The sequence below is a fragment of the Mus musculus genome, chromosome 11 (assembly GCF_000001635.26).
Source record: "Mus musculus strain C57BL/6J chromosome 11, GRCm38.p6 C57BL/6J".
NCBI classification, from domain to species: Eukaryota; Metazoa; Chordata; class Mammalia; order Rodentia; family Muridae; genus Mus; species Mus musculus.
The window spans coordinates 60,032,515-60,052,903 of NC_000077.6; the positions used below are offsets into that span (position 1 = coordinate 60,032,515).

Below are 20,389 nucleotides of genomic sequence, written 5' to 3' on the forward strand. Positions count from 1 at the left end.
CCCATATGTGAAGACCTTAAATCACCAAATTAAACAGCTCCATTTACACATAAAAGCCCTGAAGTGCTTGACATTCGGGGTGAGTTGCCAGTGCTGTGCTGTGCTCTGCTCTGCTATGCATTCTACAATGCCTCGCAGGCCTAGATCCTGGCTTCCACCCAGTGGAGGGTGGCAACTCCTCCCCACTGAAGCAACCAGAGATGTCTCCAAATGTAAAGTAGAAACAAACTCTCTGAGTGGGAGGGAGTACTGCCCACAGGAGAGAGGAACAGCCAGTCACTTCCTGCACCACCTTCTTTCTTCAGGCAGTGAGTTTTGGTGCCAGGTGGTGAATATTGCTGGGCCCTTGTGCTCTTCTCTAAACATCTCCAGTTTCCAGTTTAGGAAGGATCTTGAAGGCCCAGAGCACTGATAAATTGTATTGTCTCCCCCACATGCAACTGAAATAAAAGTGGCACTAAATTGTAAATAAGGCTTCGTGCACCAGGCCTGTGGCCTCTCTCAGACTCTGCTCTCTCTCATGCATGCTTTGCTGTTTCATTTCAAAGCGTGCTTCCGCCCACCCCCCTCCTCCACATTAGAGGGAGGCAAGGAAATAATGTTCTACATTTGCTAGTATGCCACACACAGAGACCCACCCAGGGTTGCCCATCCCTGGAGAGAAAGCAGTAGATTTTACCCATGTTCTTACAACACCCAGTAACCACCTCCTGGGAAGGCTCAGCCAGCAGCCAGTCAGCCCAAATTGCCCAGTGTGACACAGGGGATACTGGAAAATCACTAGGCATGGAAGGTCTTCCACTGTGGCCTCCCTGCCCAATCGGACCACATTTCTCACCAGGATATGGGATCAAGGGCAGGCTAAGCATTTGCTAAATACTCAAACCCAGTATTCAGCCACCCATATCCACAAGGGATATACCAAGACCCCTACAGATGCCTACAGTGCAGCTAGCACCAAAAACTACATGTATTATACTGTTGCTGTTCTAATATACATGCATCTCCAATAGAAATTTTGCAAACCAGGCACATCAAGAGGTTAACAATAACTACTCATTAACTAGAACCAGAGCTGGGCGTGGTGACACACACCTGGGATCCCAGAACTCAGAAGGCAGAGGCAGGCTGATCTCTATGAGCAAGTCTGGTCTATGGGCTGTCTAACGTAGTGACTTCCAGGTCAGCCAAGGTTACAAAGTGAGACTGTCTCAAAAAACAAAAGCAAGAGAGGGACTGGAGGATGAAACTAAAACAGACTGAGATAAGTGGTGTAAATTCTCCCTCCCTCTCTCCTCTGCTCCACTCACTGTCCTGCTGTGGAGCCCTCAGCTGCAGGCTACAGGTGTGAGATCGTCTTGCTCAGCAGAGAACAAGCCATTGGGGGTGCCCTAGTGTGGGAGCAGGGACGTGAAGCACCTCAAGTTCACCAGGGTATTGATAAATGAATGACAGAGAACTTGCTGGGAACCCAGGGAGAATGAGCCTGAGGGCACAGCCTCATCCCAGGCTGCTGACGGCTCAAGAACACACAGGGGATACATCAGGCAAACCTGAGCCCCTGGACAAAGTCTCAGGAAGCCCTGGATGTGATCAGGGCCTCTTGGCACAAGTTTGGGCTGCGGGAAGTAAGGTCGTGTGCTCCTAGGGCACACAGCACTCGGGCAGGAGGAAGCCACTGGATCGACCCTTAAAAGAGACCATGTGCCTTACAGGAAAAGGAGGGGACTGCAGCTGTGTAGCCCTAAAGCCCAACAAGACAGCCAGTCTTTCTTCCCTTTGAAGACAGGTATTAAGCATTCCTGATCACAAGGCCCTGAGCTGGGGGTGGCCGGGGCTGCAGGAAAAGGAGAGAGGAAGCTGGCCTAGGCACAAGAGTCCTGACTTGGCCTGACCACTGCCAGAGCATGCTGCTCTTACTTCTGCCAGCTGGACCACATACCCTTACCCAGCAGGAAGTCCCTACGCATCCCAACCCCTCCACTGCAGCCTCCCGCCACACCCTTGCCTCATTCTGTCTAGTCAGTTCTGAGATTCCTTACATAACCACTTCGTCCATTTCCTACCCTCACCATCGCTGTTCTAAAGGCTCCCCCAGGGCACAGCAAAGGACCTTCATGAGCCCCTATGTTCCGCTTCCCTTCTGAGCCCTCCTAATGGCAGCTGGAACCCTGCTGGTCACCCTCACTCATACCTCCTCACCGACATTTGGCTCACTCAGCATAGCACGTCAGCAGGTGGGCCCCATCCCTCCCCACAGACTGGACCTTTTTACAGCCTCCCTACCCATCCCTTCACAAAGGTTCTGTGCATGCTGGGAATATCATCTGTCCCTCTACACAGAACAAATTCCTGCACATCCCTCAAGACCCAAATGGAACAGCCCTCACTTCTGACCAAGGCACTCTATGGGATTCCTCGAGTTCAGCCTTTGTGATCATCTGATCACTGTCCCTGTCTTCAGCTACTCCGCAGAAGGACCACGTTTTCATTGATCTTTGTGTCTCCATTTCTGACTGCCAAGGCTGGCAGAAAGTAAATATTTGCTAAGTGAACAGAAGCCCTTCTTTCATCATCAATAAAATTTGAAGGCTAATGGTCATCTCCAGGGCGCTCAGTGGCTGAGCCACCGTGTGGCCTCCTCCAGTCTGGCTTTGGAAAGAGACAAGAAATTGCCAAAGCAGCCCCTGGAGGGAGTTTTGCAAGCCACAGGACAACTGGGCAGCCAACATGACTAACAGGCCCCTCTGGACCTAGAGGCATGGCTTCTCGTAAGACCACAAGACCTGGAATCACCAGCTACCCAGACACTTTGCTTCACAGATATATACGCCTGCAGGGCTGAAAGATGAAGCAATGCGTTAGAAGAGTTGGTAGAGGTGAAATGCCAAGCCAGAGGAAAAGGAGGGACTTCCCAAAGCAGCTTGAAATCCTCGGGTGGGGCCTGTTTGCTCCTAGGTCTGCAAGTTAGGGGTAGAGGAGGGCAGGGAGGACACAGGTGGGAGGACCAGCAGTCCTGAGGCTCTAGCCTGGCCTTCCCTTGCAGTATCCTCCCCTACCTGTGTCCTCCTCTGGCTGGCCTCCCTGCAGCTCCCCCAGGACATGCTAGGCCCACAGGTCCTATAGACCCTAAGTGTACTGCACGTGAATGCCCACTCACACATATCCAAATCAAATAAACAATGTCATTTTTAAACAGTAAGCTCACCATATTAGGGAAGGAAAGTGGAGGAGGGGTTCCTGGAGGAGAGAACATTTTACCCTTGCAGTGGGAACCCTCCCCTTTCCCCATGACCTCCAGAGAAAAACGTTCTCACAGTCTTTAAAGGACTGTCAAGAATTCAATTCACTGTCACTGTCCCAGTGCTGAGCACCATCCAAGGGAGCCTGTCCTGGTATAGGATGTTAACGACCAAAAAGTGACCGGGCCTGTGAGCGTTCCTAGGGCCATCCCTGAGGTCAGGGAACTGAGGTCTGAAAGAGGACTTATCACTGACCCCACCAAAGAGGAGCCAACCAGGAACTTGGAGAAACCCGCAGAGGCCAGGCTCTGAGGGCCAGGACCAGCACAGCAGAGCCCTTCTGGATCCTAGGCAGGAAACCCTACAAGATATGAACTTCAGCCACCAGGGGAGGGCCCACCAGCCACAATAGACAAGAATAAAAGACAGTTTCTGGGTCCTGGATCCCCAGCGTGAGATGGGTAAAGTGGGTGGTGAATCACACACACGCTTCTTTCCTGCTTTGTGAGAGCTAAGACGACAAAAGAAGAAAACTCAAAGATCAGCGAGTTAACACGGCTGAACCTGCAAATACCAGCATCCACCTGTCTCTCAGTTAAAGGCAAAGTGATCTATGCAGAGTATGACCACACAACCAGGTCCCCGTGCCCTGGTCAGCCTGCCTCAGCAGGTGGGAAGGGTTCATCTGGAAGCCAGGTCACCTTGAGGGTTACTGTTGCCTGGAGAAGTAGCCGCTTCCCGGGAGAGAGTGACTAACGCTGAGCAGAAATTAGAAACAGAGGAACTTGCTCCCAGCTCTTCACACCTGAGACATGGGGGGCCCCTCCCAAAGCCCACTCAGAGCTGGATTAGCCGAAATTAACCCCAAATCCTTCTGACATGAACAGAGAAGCCATGGCTTTCTCCCCTACGTCCTGCCTCCCAGCCAGTGTCAGATGGTCCTTTGAGCCATCCCAGCAAAGGAGGGGGGCCCCTCCCACTCTCAAGCTCCTTCAGGAGGCTTGACTCCTAAGTTCTCCCTTGAGGTCAGATGCCTAATGGAGTCTAAAGAGAGAATCAACCTACCAGAACCAGAAGGAAATGGGAGCCAGCCTCCAGGGACAGCTCAGGTCACCCTGATGATGAACTCAGCTGCAGAACCCCCACAAGCTGAAAGGAAGGCGGCACATAGCAGTTCTACCACACTGGGCACCTGGACACACTTCAGAGCAATGTTCTGTAGTTAGGGAATGATTTGCAGGGGGTCAACAGCACCCAGGGTGCAAGCTGCATTGTGACATCCAAACAAACAGCCAGAGTGCCAGACAGCCAGGGTTGCATTGATCACCTGAAAGTCATGGGCCTCTCTGTGACATGTACCATACACATCAAAGGATAAAAGGGACAGAGTGGGGCTGTCTCAGACCGGGGACAGGTTCCTTCATCCCATACAGTGGCCCTCTGCAATTGCATACTCTTCGCCCTCTTCCCAGCTATCCCAGTGTCCAGGAATTACCAGCAGATCCAGGAACATTCGCTGGGCAATTCCACAAGAGCCCTGTGGCCTGAAAGAAAGAAGCAAGGTACTGGAACCTCTCTACCTAGGTCTACACTCCCAAGAGGGGGAGGCACCATGTTTACTATTAAGGCATCCTTTCTGCCCCATTTCATACACTGTGCCCTCCCTGGATCTAAGGAAGGACCCAGTGAAGGACAGAGCTCTACCCTCCTCCTGAATGCCCACAGAGCTCACAGTAACCACCTGGACTGATCTGAGGTCAGGTTCCTTAACCGAAGTGGGTTAACAAGAATGCCCACCCACCCAAGATGACCCATGAACAGAGTGAAGAGCAGATGTCAGATACAGATGTGAAGGCCCTGGTGTCAAGCCACCTGGACTTTCTTCTGCTACATCCTAACTAAGAAATACAGATGTGTCACCTCTCACTCTCTCGACAGGCATGTATCCTAAAGCAAGAACCAGAAGACACTGACCCAGCAACATTCAGTAAAAAAATAAATACAAGTTTCAGGCTGTCAGCCATGGCTCAGTGATAGAGCGCTTACCTAGCACGTTTGAGGGTTCTAGGCTCATCCCTAGTAACAATCAGAGGGAAGCTGCAGTTGTGCCTTCTCTCACCTTTTCAGATAGGTGGACAGTGCCTTGACTGACCATTCACTTGGTGAATGACAGGTTGGTGCCAAGTGGCAGGCTGGCTCCCTTATGGCACCACAAAGTCTTCCCAGAGGGGCACATGGCTAGGACCTGACCCCACCTCCTGGACCACTTCTGCTGAGTACCTCAGGAGTGGCAGACCTGGTTCTGCGATATCCCAGCATGTTCTTTCACACAGATTTACCCAGCCACTTCACACCAGCTTAGAGGCAGAGGATGGGGAACAGCAGTAGGTGGAGCAGGGAAAAACATCCCAGTGTGCATGAGGGAGGGGCATAGGAAGAAGAAGTGGAAACGCACGGGCTCTCTGGAAAGTCAGTTGTGTTGGGTGGCATTTTGCTAAAACAGACACATGAAGGAACTTCTCACTGAAGCAAACACAGGTGAAAGGATGCTCTGCTAAAGCAAACTTGTGAGAGGGCACATGAAGGACTCTTCAATAATAACACGCATGGATTGGTCCACCTTGCATTGAGTAGTTGAATTCTATTTGTTGGAACTCCATAGAGAAAAATGCACTAAAAAAATTCTAGTGGTGTGCTGCAGCCTCTTGCTGCTTCCTCCATTGGCAGAGTGATGTCAGCTGAGACAGACTCACAAGCTGAGGCAAGACCCGTGGAGGACACGTGATGTTTGGAGGGGTCATAAACAGAACTGAACGGACAATGGCAGAGGTTGAGCTTGGCTTGCTGGTAGAGTTACCTGTGCAACGCTTGTGGATCTCTTGTCTTCCACTGATCTTTGCTTCGATAAGAGACACACAGCAAGCCAGGCGTGGTAGCTCACGCCTTTAATCCCAGCACTCAGGAGGCAGAGGCAGGCAGATTTCTGAGTTCAAGGACAGCCTGGTCTACAAAGTGAGTTCCAGGACAGCCAGGACTATACAGAGAAACCTTGTCTCAAAAAACCAAAAGAGAGAGAGAGAGAGAGAGAGAGATCCTGGTGTTCCTGGTGATCCAAATCCCTCCTGCTGACTGGAGCTGACTCGGCTGAGGCCTGGCTGTTCCTGCTAGGTCGTGCCACTGATGCTGCTATCTCAACACTACCAAACTGGACTGCTGGTGTATCAGTGAAGTGTTTGCAAGTGGACTGAGCTGCCACTGCTGATCTGTGAACTGAACTGCTGGTTTCCTGACAACACAGATGGGATTTGCTCCAAAGAGCCATTTCTAAACAGGTCCACTTCCACCCCCCATATCCCCCCCCACACCCCATATCCTTTCTTTTCCACTACCTATGGTGGGTTGTGGGTTAGAAGAGTGGTGTCTTATTAGAGTTTCTATTCCTGCATGACCGAGAAGCAAGATGGGGTGGAAAGGGAATTTAGCTTACACTTCCACATTGCTGTTCATCACCAAAAAAATCAGGACTGGAACTCAAGCAGGCTGGGAAGCAAGAGCTGATGCAGAGGCTATGGAGGGATGTTACTTACTGGCTTGCTTCCCCTGGCTTGCTGAGCTTGCTTTCCTATAGAACCCAGGACTACCAGCCCAGGGATGGCACCACCCACAATGGGCCTTTCCCACTTGATCACCAACTGAAAAAAATGTCTTAACAGCTGGATCTCATGGAGGCATTTCCTCAAGGGAGGCTCCTTTCTCTGTGATTACTCCAGCTTGAGTCAAGTTGACACACAATACCAGCCAGTACAGGAGGTTAAAGTATTTAAGAACCATCATTAAAAGTAGGCATTGAAAACAATTAAAGTAACCCCTCTGGAAATCAATCTGGCGGTTCCTCAGAAAATTGGACATAGTACTACCTGAGGACCCAGCTATACCACTCCTGGGCATATACCCAGAAGATCCTCCAACATGTAATAAGGACACATGCTCCACTATGTTCACAGCAGCCTTATTTATAATAGCCAGAAGCTGGAAAGAACCCAGATGTCCCTCAACAGAGGAATGGATACAGAAAAATGTGGTACACAATGGAATACTACTCAGCTATTAAAAACAATGACTTCATGAAATTTGCAGGCAAATGGATGGAATTTGAAAATATCCTGAGTGAGGTAACTCAGTCACAATAGAACACACATTGTATGCATTCACTGATAAGTGGATATTAGCCCATAAGTGGATATTAGCCCAAAAGTTCGGAATACCCAAGTGTATTAGTCAGGGTTCTCTAGAGTCACAGAACCTATGGATAGTCTCTAGATAGTAAAGGAATTTATTGATGACTTACAGTCGGCAGCCCTTCGCAGCTGTGAATGGAAATCCAAGGATCTAGCAGTTACTCAGTCTCACACAGCAAGCAGGCGAAGGAGCGAGAGCTAGACTCCCTTCTTCGAAAGTCCTTATATTGTCTCCAGCAGAAGGTGTAGCCCAGATTAAAGGTGTGTTCCACCACACCTTTAATCCCAGATGAAAGGTGTAGCCCAGATTAAACCTGTGTTCCTTAAACTCAGAGATTTAATCTTCTGGAATCCATAGCCACTATGGCTCAAGATCTCCATACCAAGATCCAGATAAGGATCTCCAAGCCTCCAGATAAGGGTCACTGGTGAGCCTTCCAATTCCGGATTGTAGTTCATTCCAAATATAGTCAAGTTGACAACCAGGAATAGCCACTACACCAAGATACAATTCACAGACCATATGAAGCCTAAGAGGAAGGAAGACAAAAGTGTGGATGCTTCAGTGCTTCTTAGGAGGGTGAACAAAATACTCACAGGAGGAAATATGGAGACAAAGTGTGGAGCAGAGACGGAAGGAAAAGCCATCCAGAGACTGTCCCACTTGGGGATCCACCCCACCATATACAGTCACCAAACCTGGATGCTATTGTGGATGCCCAGAAGTGCTTTCTGATGGAAGCCTGATATGGCTGTCTCCTGAGAGGCTCTGCCAGAGCCTGACAAATACAGAGGTGGATGCTTGCAGCCAACCATTGGACTGTGTGTGGGGGTCCCCGATGGAGAAGTTGGAGAAGGGACTGAAGGAGCTGAGGGGGTTTGTAGCCCCATGTAGGGAGCAACAATGTCAACATGCCAGACCTCCCAGAACTCACGGAGACTGGACCACCAACCAAAGAATACACATGGACGGACCCATGGCGTTGGCTGCATATGTGGCAGAGGATGGCCTTGTTGGACATCAGTGGGAGGAGAGGCCCTTGGGCCTGAGGGTGTTTGATGCCCCAGTGTAGGGGAATGCCAGGGTGAGAAAACGGGAGTGGGTGTGTGTGTGAGAAAGCACCCTCATAGAGGCAGGGGGAGGGGGGAGGAGGGGAGGGGAGGGAAGGGGGAGGAGGGAGGAGGGGAGGGGAGGGGGGTTCTGAAGGGGAGACCTGGAAAGGTGAAACATTTGAAATGTAAATAAAGAAAATATCCAATAAAAAAATAAAAAGGAAAACAAGAAAACAAATGAATTGCATCATCGAAAAGAAGAAGGAGGAGGAGAAGGAAGAGGAGGAGGAGGAAGAGGAGGAGGAGGGAGAGGAGGAGGAGGAGGAGGAGGAGGAAAAGAAAAAGTAAAGTTACATGAAGCATCAACCCTGGCTGAAAATCTATTGTCAGCTGATGATGCTTAAGAAGGGAGAGCCACTCTCCTTTGAAGATATGGCTACTGGTAGGTTGTCTATACCCCAGTGGAAGGCCATACGCCCATGTGCATAAGACAGCATTAACTGGACTCAAGGTGTTATTAATAATAATATCAGAAGACATTAAGTGGGGAGGGAGATTGGATGGAAGGCGCTAGAGTGAGTTGGAGGGAAATAGTAATGGATAGATATGTATAAATGTATTAAACTTTCAAAGAATAAAAAATATTTAAAGTTTTTTAAAGAATTAAAAAGAGCTGGTAAGATAGTTCATGGATAAAAGAGCTTGCCAGCTGAGCCTGGCACTCAGAATTCAATACCTCCAAAAGTTGTCCTCTGACTTAAGCCCACGCACACACACACCCCCCAAACTTATTAAAAGCATAAAAGTTTTTTCTGAACCAGAATAGAATTAAATGAGAAAATAGTAACAAAGAAATAAGACAAGATACAAACCAGAAATTTTAAATCACTTTGTGTATCAAAGTGAAAATACAATGTATCAGAAACTGTGCCCTGCTGGGTGGTGGTGCACGCCTTTAATCCCAGCACTCGGGAGGCAGAGGCAGGTGGATTTCTGAGTTCAAGGCCAGCCTGGTCTACAAAGTGAGTGCCAGGACAGCCAGGGCTATTCAGAGATCCTGTCTTGAAAAAGACAGAGAGAGAGAGAGAGAGAGAGAGAGAGAGAGAGAGAGAGAGAGAAAAGAAGAAGAAGAAGAAGAAGAAGAAGAAGAAGAAGAAGAAGAAGAAGAAGAAGAAGAAGAAGAAGAAGAAGAAGAAGAAGAAGAAGAGGAGGAGGAGGAGAAAAAAAACATTAGAAACTACTTTATACCCATAAATCAACAATGAACATGAAATGCACCTTTCCTTGTGAAAGATAAAAAGTACCAAAAGTCACTCAAGAAAAAACAATAGTGCACCTGTGGAAAAAGTGATCTCATAGTTTAAAATCTTTTTTTAAAATTTTATTTATTTAATATATGAGTGCTCTGCTGCATATACATCCTACTGCCTGAAGAGGGCAACAGATCCCCCTATAGATGGTTGTGAGCCACCATGTGATTGCTGGGAATTGAACTCAGGACCTTTGGAAGAGCAGCCAGTGCTCTTAATCATTGAGCCATCTCCCCAGCCCATAGTTTAAAATCTTAAAAGAAGGAAGTAAAATTTCCAGGTCAGATGGTTTTATTGGAAAATTCTACCAAAAACCTAAGGAAAATAATACCAGTTCTACAGGGTCACTTCCAGAATATGCAAGAGGAGGGACTGTTTCCCATCTGCTCTGTGAGACCAGCAATGCCTTAATACTAAAACTAGATGAAGATACCACAAGGAAAATAAAGCCACATTTCTCATTAGCACAGCAGTGAAACTCTCCAAACCAGGAATAGCCACTACAGGGATCCTAAGAGGCTTAGAAGAGCTCCCACGTGTGGGCAGATCCCTCTCAGCCTGCTTCATACAACTGCCAGGCAGAATAGAAGTACCTCAGTCTGTGAGGTAAGACAGGACAACTTCTTGCCCCAACCAGTAAGTTTTTAAAACTAAACACCAACACCAGTAACAGCCAAGCGGGCTAGTGGGTATCTGACTAAGAACCTGTTCTCAACAGCTGGGCTGCTCAGTACAGCACAACAGCAACAGAAATCCATGATATAGTGAAATATCCTTATGTACAGTTAATAATCAAATACAGACATCCCTCAGTGTCCATCGAGGTCTGCTTCCAGCACCTCCTGCAGACACTGACACCCCAAGAAACTGAAGCTCTCCGTGTTAAATGGCATAATGTCTGCCTGGAATCTTTGCTTCTTCACATGTTCTAAATCATATCCCAACACAAGAGAGACACTTTGTAGAGAGCTACCGCTATATGCTCAGAGAGTGGTATCATGAGGAAAAGTCTGTTCCTGTGTGCACACAACTTTTTTTCAATCCAGGTAAGGTAATGTGCAGATAAGGAAACTTCAGATATGAGGGGAACTGTATTTTGGGGAAATCATTTCTGTTCTGTGTGTTTAGGGTGGTGCGTGTGGAAGCCATGGGTTGACTGTAAATGTTTTCCTCTATGCTCTCCACTTCAGTTTTTGAGGCAGGCTCTCTCACTGAATCTGGAGCTCACCAACTTGGCTACACTGGCTGGCCAGAGAGCCCCAGAAGTCCTTGTCTCTCCACCTTCCCAGCAACAGGGCTCCGGGTGCACATGCCGCACACTGGCGGTCACTGAGCCCCAGGGCTTAGCCTGTGTATGCCCACCTCTCCAGCACTGGGGTGACAGGGCTGTGACTACACCTGATCTTTATGTGTATGCTGAGGACCTGAACTCAGGTCCTCAAGTGTGCACAGCAAGCAAACACTCTACTGAACAGGCCATCCACTCAGCCCCTCTTTCATATGTTTCTTTAAATAATGTGGATACTAAAAAAAAAAAAATGTAGTGCTTTTGTTTGAGGAGATGATGGGAATCAGAGTCAGGGCCTTGTACACGTTAGGCAAGTGCTCTCTCATCTCTGAGCCCCCCTTCCCCTGGTCCCAGCACAAAACTCTAAATTATATATGGGATACTCAATCCTTCCATTAGACAGTATTGAGAACCAGGTGTCCGTGGGTGAAGAAAAACCTTGAAGTTCTCTTAGGCCAAGGTCTAACATATTTTACTGAGATTTTGACAGAGGAAGCTCTCCTGCCTAACAGAACCTTAATGTGTGTAATGACTGCAGTGGTTAGAAGGAGAATGGCCCCCACAGCCATTCTGCAGCATGTTTGAATGCTTATTCCAGTTTGTGGAACTGTTTGTGAAGGATTAAGAGGCATAGCCTTGTTAGAGGAGGTGTGAAACTAAGGTCGAGCTTTGAGGCTTCAAAAGTCCATCCCCTTCCCAGTTAACTTTCTCTGCCTCCTACTTGCGGGTCAAGAAGAACTCAGCTACTGCTCCAGAATTGTGCCTGCCTGCTACCACATATCCCACCATGGTCATAGATTTTAACCCTCTGAAACTGCAAGCCCCCAATAAACTCTTCTATAAAGTGACTGGGCCATGTGTCTTATCTCAGCAATAATAAAGTTAACTGAGACAGTGATGTTATTGATTTCATTTTATTTTATTAAGAAAAATCTCTTGGAAGGAATGGAGGGATGCTTAAGTGGTTAAGCGCTGGATGTTCTTCCAGAGGTCCTGAGTTCAATTCCCAACACTCACATGGCTCACAACCATCTATAACTGCAGTCCCATGTGATCCAATGCTCTCTTCTGGTGTGCAAATCTACATACAGACAAACATCCATCCATATACATAAAGTACATAAATAAATCAGACAGAGAGAGAGAGAGTTAGTTCCTTGGATACAGGAAGCTATGAACAGGCTGTGATAGAAAAAACACACTGTTACTCAACAAAGGTCATCCTGACCTATCTCCTGAAACAGCCCTGGCTCTCCAGCTGTCTGAGGCTGGGCACATGCAGGACTGGAACTGAGTGTGAAGGACAGGAAGGCATCACACCCAGGGAGCCATCCCAGCCAGGAACACTTCTCCTCTCTTGGCTCTAGACCTAAAACACTGGCCTTGTTTCCATCACCCTGGGATATGCCAGGAACCCTTGGGCAGTGCTATACCTGCACTCTAGCTTGTCCCCACACATCTTGCCCATTCCCAAGTTCAAGTTTACGCAGCACTCTTGCCTTATGTGATGCACTGGGTTAGAGAGCATGATTCAAACGAGCGGAAGCTTGTGTAACACTTGTCTCACATGCCCAAGAAATAAAGGGGGTAGTGAAGAGAGTATAGAGGAGAGGGGGAGGTCTGCCTTATGCAAAGGCTGGAGATGCACTTAGGACTTGCCATTCATCTAACTGGATGGAGTTATGCTTCAGTAACAAACAGTCTAAAGGAGAAAACTACTCTCCAGCGTCCACTGCCCATCCATCCATCTGAACTGTCCTTCATGGACCAGTGGATAACTGTCTCCTGTCCCTTCCTGTGTGCCTGCTGTCCCTCCACCAGGAAGTCCCACCCCAATTCCTTACCACTCGTTGCTTGCATTTCCATTTCCTTCCTGCTTCTCTTCACCTGCTACTCTATAAAACAGTTTCCTCTCCCTTCAGGAACTACTTCTATGCCTGGACCTTCGCATGAACGAAAGCTCAGCGATAGCCTGCCCTCGTCTGTCCCAGAAACTGGACCTCAGCAGTCTTTTGGTGATATTGACCCTATCTGTGAATAAATGAGTTTGTACACACTGAGCAATATAAACATGGAACAAATGAAGTGCGTTCATTTATTCCAGGCTGCTCTGGCAGAGATCTTAGGCTCTGTGAAGTATGGCTGGTACAAGGGAGTGATCACAACAGGAGAGGAGAATCAGATAGGATCAGCAGCCTGGGGAGATGCCTGTGAGTTTGCAGTAGTCAGTGGGGATAGAACCGGGTCCTAAGGTGGCACCAGGGATCCTGCCACACATCCACACAGCATGCACTCTAATGTAGTTAGTTCCTACTCTCAACTCGCACTCACATTCTGGACATCCACTCAACTTTGTTCTACACAACTCCAGGAACTCACAAGCAAAAACCCCAAACTCACACTTTCCCAGAGACTTACAGTCATAATTTCCCAGCGCTACACAAACTATACAACCCAACGTTATACAACCCAAGCTACGACAAACTGACATAATACGATTCGCGCACACTCCCCACCCACCTCCCCGTAAACCCCACCACCACTACCACCACCAATCGCGCGTGCGCCCCTTCCTTCAGGCTCCGCCCAGCCGGTCGTTGCTTGGGAACAGAGTAGTCCCGCCCATCAAGCGTTGAAGGCGGCGCCCGCCAGTTCCGGCCTCAACCCTACCCTCTCTGTAAAGCGGAGCTGTACCTGCCTGAAGTCGATATTGCCGAAGCCTCCACAGCAGTCGTGCCCCGCTACCGAGCTGCTGATAAGTGCAGTTGTCGGGCTCGTATTTTCTTCCATCACGCGAGCCCCCTCAGGAGGTGCCACGTGGGGGCCTCGCCCAGCCGCATGGCCGGAGAACGGGCCTCTTGGCATTTAGGGAAGCGCGGCCAGTCGGGAGGCTTATCTGATGCACCTAAGGTCTCCTGGCCGTCTGGGAAATGTAGTTTCCGGACACTGCCTCGTGGGGCGCACTTCCAAGTCTCAGGAAGCGGAGAACTACAAGTCCCAGAGCAGTTTTGGAGAGAGGGACTAGGGCATAGTCCCTTAGAACGAGGCTCCTACCCTGCTACTTTGGGACCAGTGTCTTGCCCCCCATTCTCCAGCCTAACTCGCTTCCCACTGAGATAAGATAAAAATACACAGACATATAAAAAGGAGTCTCTCACTTCAGAATCTGGTTGTAACACTTTTGCCAACTGAGAATCAAGGATTTCTTACTGTGAAACAATGTGAAATTTGCCTTAGAGATAGTGTTCTTCTTATATGGATTATTTTCAAATAAGAATGTTAAAATAGCAATGCAACGACCTTTAAAGCCTAAGAGAATATGGCCTTTCGCCTTTTCCAGTTATAAACCTATGCAATCTTCTCGCAAATTTCACTTACAGTAAAAGGTATGTCTTGGCTCCTCCTGCAGCCCATGGTTTATTTTACCAGATTACAATTCTAGCCACATCTGGAGCCACCCTATGATCTTGTTTATCAGTGGAGGGTGTTTCTTATCAACTCTTTTAATATGTAGCTTGAAGCCAGACACGCCTTTTATCCCCTCACTCAGGAAGCAGAGGCAGGCAGATCTCTGAGTTCAGGGCCAGGCTGGTCTACACATGGAATCCAGGGCAACCAGAGCTACACAAAGAAACCCTGCCACATAAACAAACAAACAAATGAAATGTAGCTTGAGAGTCACCAGAGTGACATATATGACTATTGTTAGAACAGAAGTGTGGCTCTCCTCTGAGAAGCCCACACCTGCACTTTTCGGTGTCTTTCTTCTGAGCACCTCTTTTTATTCATTCCCATGGTTATATCTATATTAAACCTTCTTCCCAATAAATTCTGCTTTAAACTGGATTCTCCTGCAATTCTTTCCCACCATGAAAGAAGGTCCCTAAAGGATAGGAAACTAGCTCCTTCTATAAACAGGACTCAAAACTGGAGCAGTGGACCAGAGATATAACTCTATTACACCCTCTACCATCTTGCCTTTACCCCAGGCCAGTGTCCCTCACCCCCACCCAGAGATAGTGCCAGGCCGACCACAGCTTCCCTACACCAACACTGCTCTTCTGGGTGCCCCAACGCCCCAGAAGCTTTTGACTCAGCCAGAGACCCTACTCCACTCCACTCATTCCTTCATAGATTTTCTTTTCTTTTTCTTTCTTCCTTTCTTTCTTTCTTTCTTTTTTTTTTTTGAGACAGGGTTTCTCTGTATAGCCTTGGCTGTCCTGGAGCTCACTTTGTAGACCAGGCTGGCCTTGAACTCAGAAATCCACCTGCCTCTGCCTCCCGAGTGCTGGGATTAAAGGCGTGCACCACCACGCCCGGCTCATAGATTTTCTTATTCACTCATAAGGGTTTGCTGAACATGCCTCCTGCTGGTGGTGCTACGGACAGCAATGCAGGATCCCTGATCTCAATGCTTCCAGAAATAACAGATAAAACAAATGGGTATAGCTTGAGTAGTATAGACACAAAGACCGGAGGCTGGGTCAGAGAGTAAGGAAGGATCCTGTCCTAGAATGCTAAGAGGAATTGCCAAATATGGAAGGCTGGTTCAGTGCAAACCAGCAGGCAGGTCAGCACTGGGAAGGCTTTGAGAATGGGGGATACAGCTGAGCTCTACATAGCGACAGAATGTGGGGAACAAGTAGGAGTTCAGGTGAGTGGGTGCCAGGAGAATCTCTTTTGTAGCTAGTTAGATATATGGAGAAATAGAATCCAAAATTCTAAGATTGGCTCGGGCACTCAGACAGCCCAAGGCCAGGCAGGTCATCAGCCACCTCAGTTACTTCCTAATTCTTTGTGGACCATTTTCTTGCAACCCCAGCAACCTCTTCCCCTCCCCACCCCCCACCCCCACAATCTCCTCCACTCTCACCCCACACCAAGTGTGGTGTATCTCCTGACCAAGTGTCTGGCTTGGTTCTTTGAGGTGGTCCCAGTCTTCACAAAATGGCTAGGATGGGACAAAGCAGACCAAGGAGGCACAAGGGACACTGGTGTTGAAGGACACACAGTAGCTATGGAACCAAGGCCAGCTTTCTCTTACTTAGGAATAAAGAGAATACACATTGTAAGACTCATCACAAAGGAACTGACCTATGGGAACCAGCACTGGCCACTGCTGGACTGAGCACAAAAGGCTCAATAGCTTGTTTTCTGATTGACCACTGCTGCTCACAAAGATCAGAATCCTAGCTCTGCTTTGTATTACAAGAAGGCCATCTAATAGGCAGAGCATCTATCTGGAGGTTTTCTAGCTGGCTCCCCCTACATCTACCAGGCACGCTCTCCATCAAAGATCCAGTCTTCTCAACTACTAAACACCTTTAGCTATTTTATTGAACTGTGCTTGTGAATTTCTGTTTGTTTTTTCAGGGGACAGAGAAAAGTAAAGGTTAAAGGTCCCATAAGAACTGATGAAATCTGTTTCTCCACCTTCCCAGATCACCCCACTAGAGAGGCTCCTCTCCGGTGTCATGGAAGCCAAACTTGCCACTTGAAATGCAACCAGGGTTCAAGTCACAAGCCCAAAGATGATCATTTGAAGCAGAAGCCTTTGCCTAAGGCCTTAGGAAGCCTCTACATCTGAGCTTGCAGAGACATTATCCAGCTAACCTCCAGCAGTGGGAATTTTCTTCCATGGCTTCTTTGATGAATGAAGAGCACTCTGTTCACATTCCCTGAGTGATGGGAGGCTCACCACCTCAAAGTAGCTTGCTTCTGTTGAGGCGTTTATGATACCTGATTACTCCAGTCTCCATTATTGAAGTTTTAGTAGATGGACCTCTTTTCTATCTTTACAGTTCTCTCTGCTTTTTCATACTTGAGAAGCCATTCAAGAGAGAACATCTAGTCGCTCCAGACCGTCCTTTGATCCAGAGGTTTTCTCCATGATGCCTTCCCTTGGTGTTGAACCTTAATGTAGCATCTCCTCGTGGGGAGTCACAAAAAATAGGCTTACACTGATCAAACTATCTTTGCTATTTGACCACCATTGGTGCATTTCCCAGCTCACAATCTGTTTTCTATCCATAAAATGAGCTTCCTGTCTTGAGCACACTTGTAGTACAGTGTGCAGGCTCTGCAGGGATAAGGATTAGGTGTGGTGGGAAGGCCTTTCCAGAGCAGAGATCATCTGGAGATGCATGCCCAGCAGAGCTCCCACATGTTCCCTTCTACCTTGTGCTTGGAAAGTAGCCCATTCCCCAAGTTACCTACATGGTGGCAAAAGGGCACAAGAGTGAATTGATCTGAACCCCATTCTCCACAGCATCAACCCGCTGAGGAATCCCTAAGAGGCATTGTTGCTGGTGGGTTTCTCTGCACCTCAGCCTCCAACTCACGCTAAACCTTGCTTCCTGTTGGCCTCCTGGTTCCTCCTAGACGCATTGTGGTGGGTGAATAAGAATACTCTCCCAGCCCCCCACCCCACTTAGGCTCCTATATTTGAATCTGTAGTCAGCTGGGAATGGCACTGTTTGAAAAGGATTTGGAGGTGTGGCCCTGTTGGTGGAAGTGTCACTGGAGGGTAGCTCTGAGGTTTCAAAGCCCACACCAGACCCAATATCTCTTTCTCTCCTTCTCAAGCACCCTGTGTGCCATGCCTCCCACTATGAATGATGATAATGAACTAAACCTCTGACACTGTAAGCAAGCCCCCAATGAAATGCTTGCTTTTATAACAGTTTCCTTGGTCATTGGGTCTCTTCACAGCAGGAGAACACTGTCTGAAACATATCTTAGCTATGTGTTCACACCATGGTCTCTGCATATGCTTTTCCCTCTGCCGGGGTGCTCCTCCCCAGATTTCTCATACAGCCTTTCCTCACCTCTCCAAACTCCACTTAGGTGTCCCCCTTCCACGCTGCTGTGCGTGCTGACCCACCAATGTGCTCTGTACCTTGGCCACTTTTGTTTCTCCCACATCCCTGTCACTGGCTAGCTCCACAGATCTATTTCTCTGGCCCTTTATTCTGGGAAGCCCCACAGGATGTGCACTGCACCAGGGCAGTGGTTTGATATCTTCCCTGGGTACCTCAGCCTGTGCCTGACACAAAGTAGGCACTCAATAAGCAATGATGGATGAACAGTTCTGCCACTATAAGCTGAGAGCCTGGGGCAAGGCAGTCTTCTGGGCCATAGAGACTCTGTCTATGGAATGGGCAATAAGGCTAGGTCTATCATCCAAATTAAAAACCAAAGTCGCAGTGGTGGCACACACCTTTAATCCCAGGGATTGGGAGGCAGAGGCAGGCAGATTTCTGAGTTCGAGGCCAGCCTGGTCTACAGAGTGAGTTCCAGGACAGCCAGGGCTACACAGAGAAACCCTGTCTCGAAAAAAACAACAAAAAGAGAGAGAGAAAGAAAGAAAGAAAGAAAGAAAGAAAGAAAGAAAGAAAGAAAGAAAGAAAGAAAGAAAAGAAAACCAGTCACCTCTTGCCACTGAAATGTTGGCCCTGCCACATTCTGGCTATGAACCCTGGGGAAGTGACCTGTTCTCTCTGACTCTCCCATTTCTAACTGTGGAAAACTAATCAGCGCTCTGGCAGAATGCTTTTCTGGTTCCTAGAATGCACCAGCCAAAACAGACCCTGTACCACGCATGAGACAGACTTTGGTCTCATGGCACGACCCATAGCATGGCTCACTCTGACACACAGTGGAGCTACAAAGAGGGAATTGCAATGCTTTCTTAGGTGATTCTGTTCCATACGGTTGCATATGTGTGTGGCCGGCTCATTTTGGGGTGCTGTTTGGTTTGGTACACAGAGCTGGGGATCAAACCCATGGTCTCTGCTAGGCAGGTGCTCAATACTACACCCCAGACTTTTTTTTTTCAGAAGACCCATACCACTAGGATGTTCTATCTCAAAGTTTTTGAAGTCACCAAAAAACACTCAAGAGTTATCCAGTGGGCTCCCTGCACCTCCCACCCGATTTGCCTCCGCATTTCTTGGCATATGTTTCATCCGCTTCTGATTTTATATTCTGTTTTCTTGCTAGCTGAGGTGAGTTCACTGAGATTTCATGAACAGTCATTCTGTCAAGCACAATGCTCAGGACTGGAGGTTACGGAGACACAATAGTGTCGGCGGGCATACAGCCAGACCTACACTGAGACAGTCCTGATCATATGCAGCTCTGAGATCCACAATACAGGTCACAGATAACCTGCTTTATTCTGTCTTTGTCCCTAGAAATATACTGGGGGGCGGGGGGGCTGGGCATAGTGGCGCATACCTGCAATCCTAGCACACAGGAGGCAGAGGCAGGTGGATATCTGTTAGAGGCCAACTTGGTCTACAGAGTGAGTGCCAGGGCAGCCAGGGCTACATGGTGAGACTTCATATCTGGGGGGGGGGGGGGGGCTAGAGGGAGGGAAGGGAGATGGGGAGAAGGAGAAAGAGGAAAAGAAATGTACAGGGGAGGCAGGTGGTGAGAGGCTGAGAATAAAGGCACTTGCCACCAAATTGCTCAAAGGACTGGGTGCAATTTCCAGAGGAGAGAGAGATCTAGATCACAGTAGTTGTCCCCTGGCCTCCACATATGCACTGTGTCACGTGTGTACATGTATACATGCATATGCATGCACACATGCATGCACGAGCACACTTATCAATTAATTAACCAAATTTGAAGAAGGAGGAGGAAGAGGATAAGGAGGAGGAAGAAGAGGATAAGGAGGAAGAGGAGGAAGAGAAGGAAGAAGAGGAGGAAGAGATCAAAGATGTATGTAGTAGCTGGGGAGCCACAAGTTCCAGGCTGGTCGTCACTAATGAATGGGGTCCTGCCTCAGACATAGTATTTTGGAGGTTAAAGGATGTCATCAGCTTCGAAAAGCTCCAGCCAAGGGTCCTGAGGTTTGTCACAACCCATTGAGTGCTCTGACTCTCTGAGTGTCCCCACAGCCACCCTGTCACAGGCTAGGAATATACCATTTCTCTTATGTGTGCTTTTGTTTGGGGGTTGGGTTGGGTCTTCATAGTGCTCTGGTTTGGTTTGGTCTGTGACAGGGTCTCAGGCCTGGCATAGAATCCCCTATGTAGCCATATTGGCCTTGGATTCTTGGTAGTCCTCTTGCCTCAGCCCTCTAAGTACTATGATGACAGACATGTACCCCATGCCAACGTGTGCTGTTCCTTTTGGTCCTCAGACACAGTGAACGAGGAGGCATCCATCACCTACCCTCCTAGACCCATACTTAGTGGGCACACATTAACACTGGCACAAGCTGCTAGCAGGAGAAAGGAGATCACATGT

General features: G+C 48.3%; 1 protein-coding gene across 6 annotated transcripts in view; it reads right to left on the bottom strand.

The window, feature by feature from the left end:
- The window catches only part of Pemt (phosphatidylethanolamine N-methyltransferase), a 75,948-nt gene extending 61,901 nt beyond the window's left edge, over positions 1-14,047 (bottom strand). For 2 of the 6 annotated variants that reach the window (NM_001290014.1, NM_001290013.1), the window contains exon 1: positions 7,591-7,674. Coding sequence is in view for 2 of the 6 variants with exons in the window: in XM_006532478.4 (XP_006532541.1) it covers positions 13,826-13,996 (171 nt within the window). In the remaining 4 variants the exon portion in view is untranslated. Of the gene's footprint in view, positions 1-4,307; positions 4,492-7,590; positions 7,675-13,825 lie in introns of those variants that run through there. The other 4 variants (NM_001290012.1, NM_001290011.1, NM_008819.3 and 1 more) reach the window with 4 other exon arrangements.
- Positions 14,048-20,389: the final 6,342 nt, after the last annotated feature.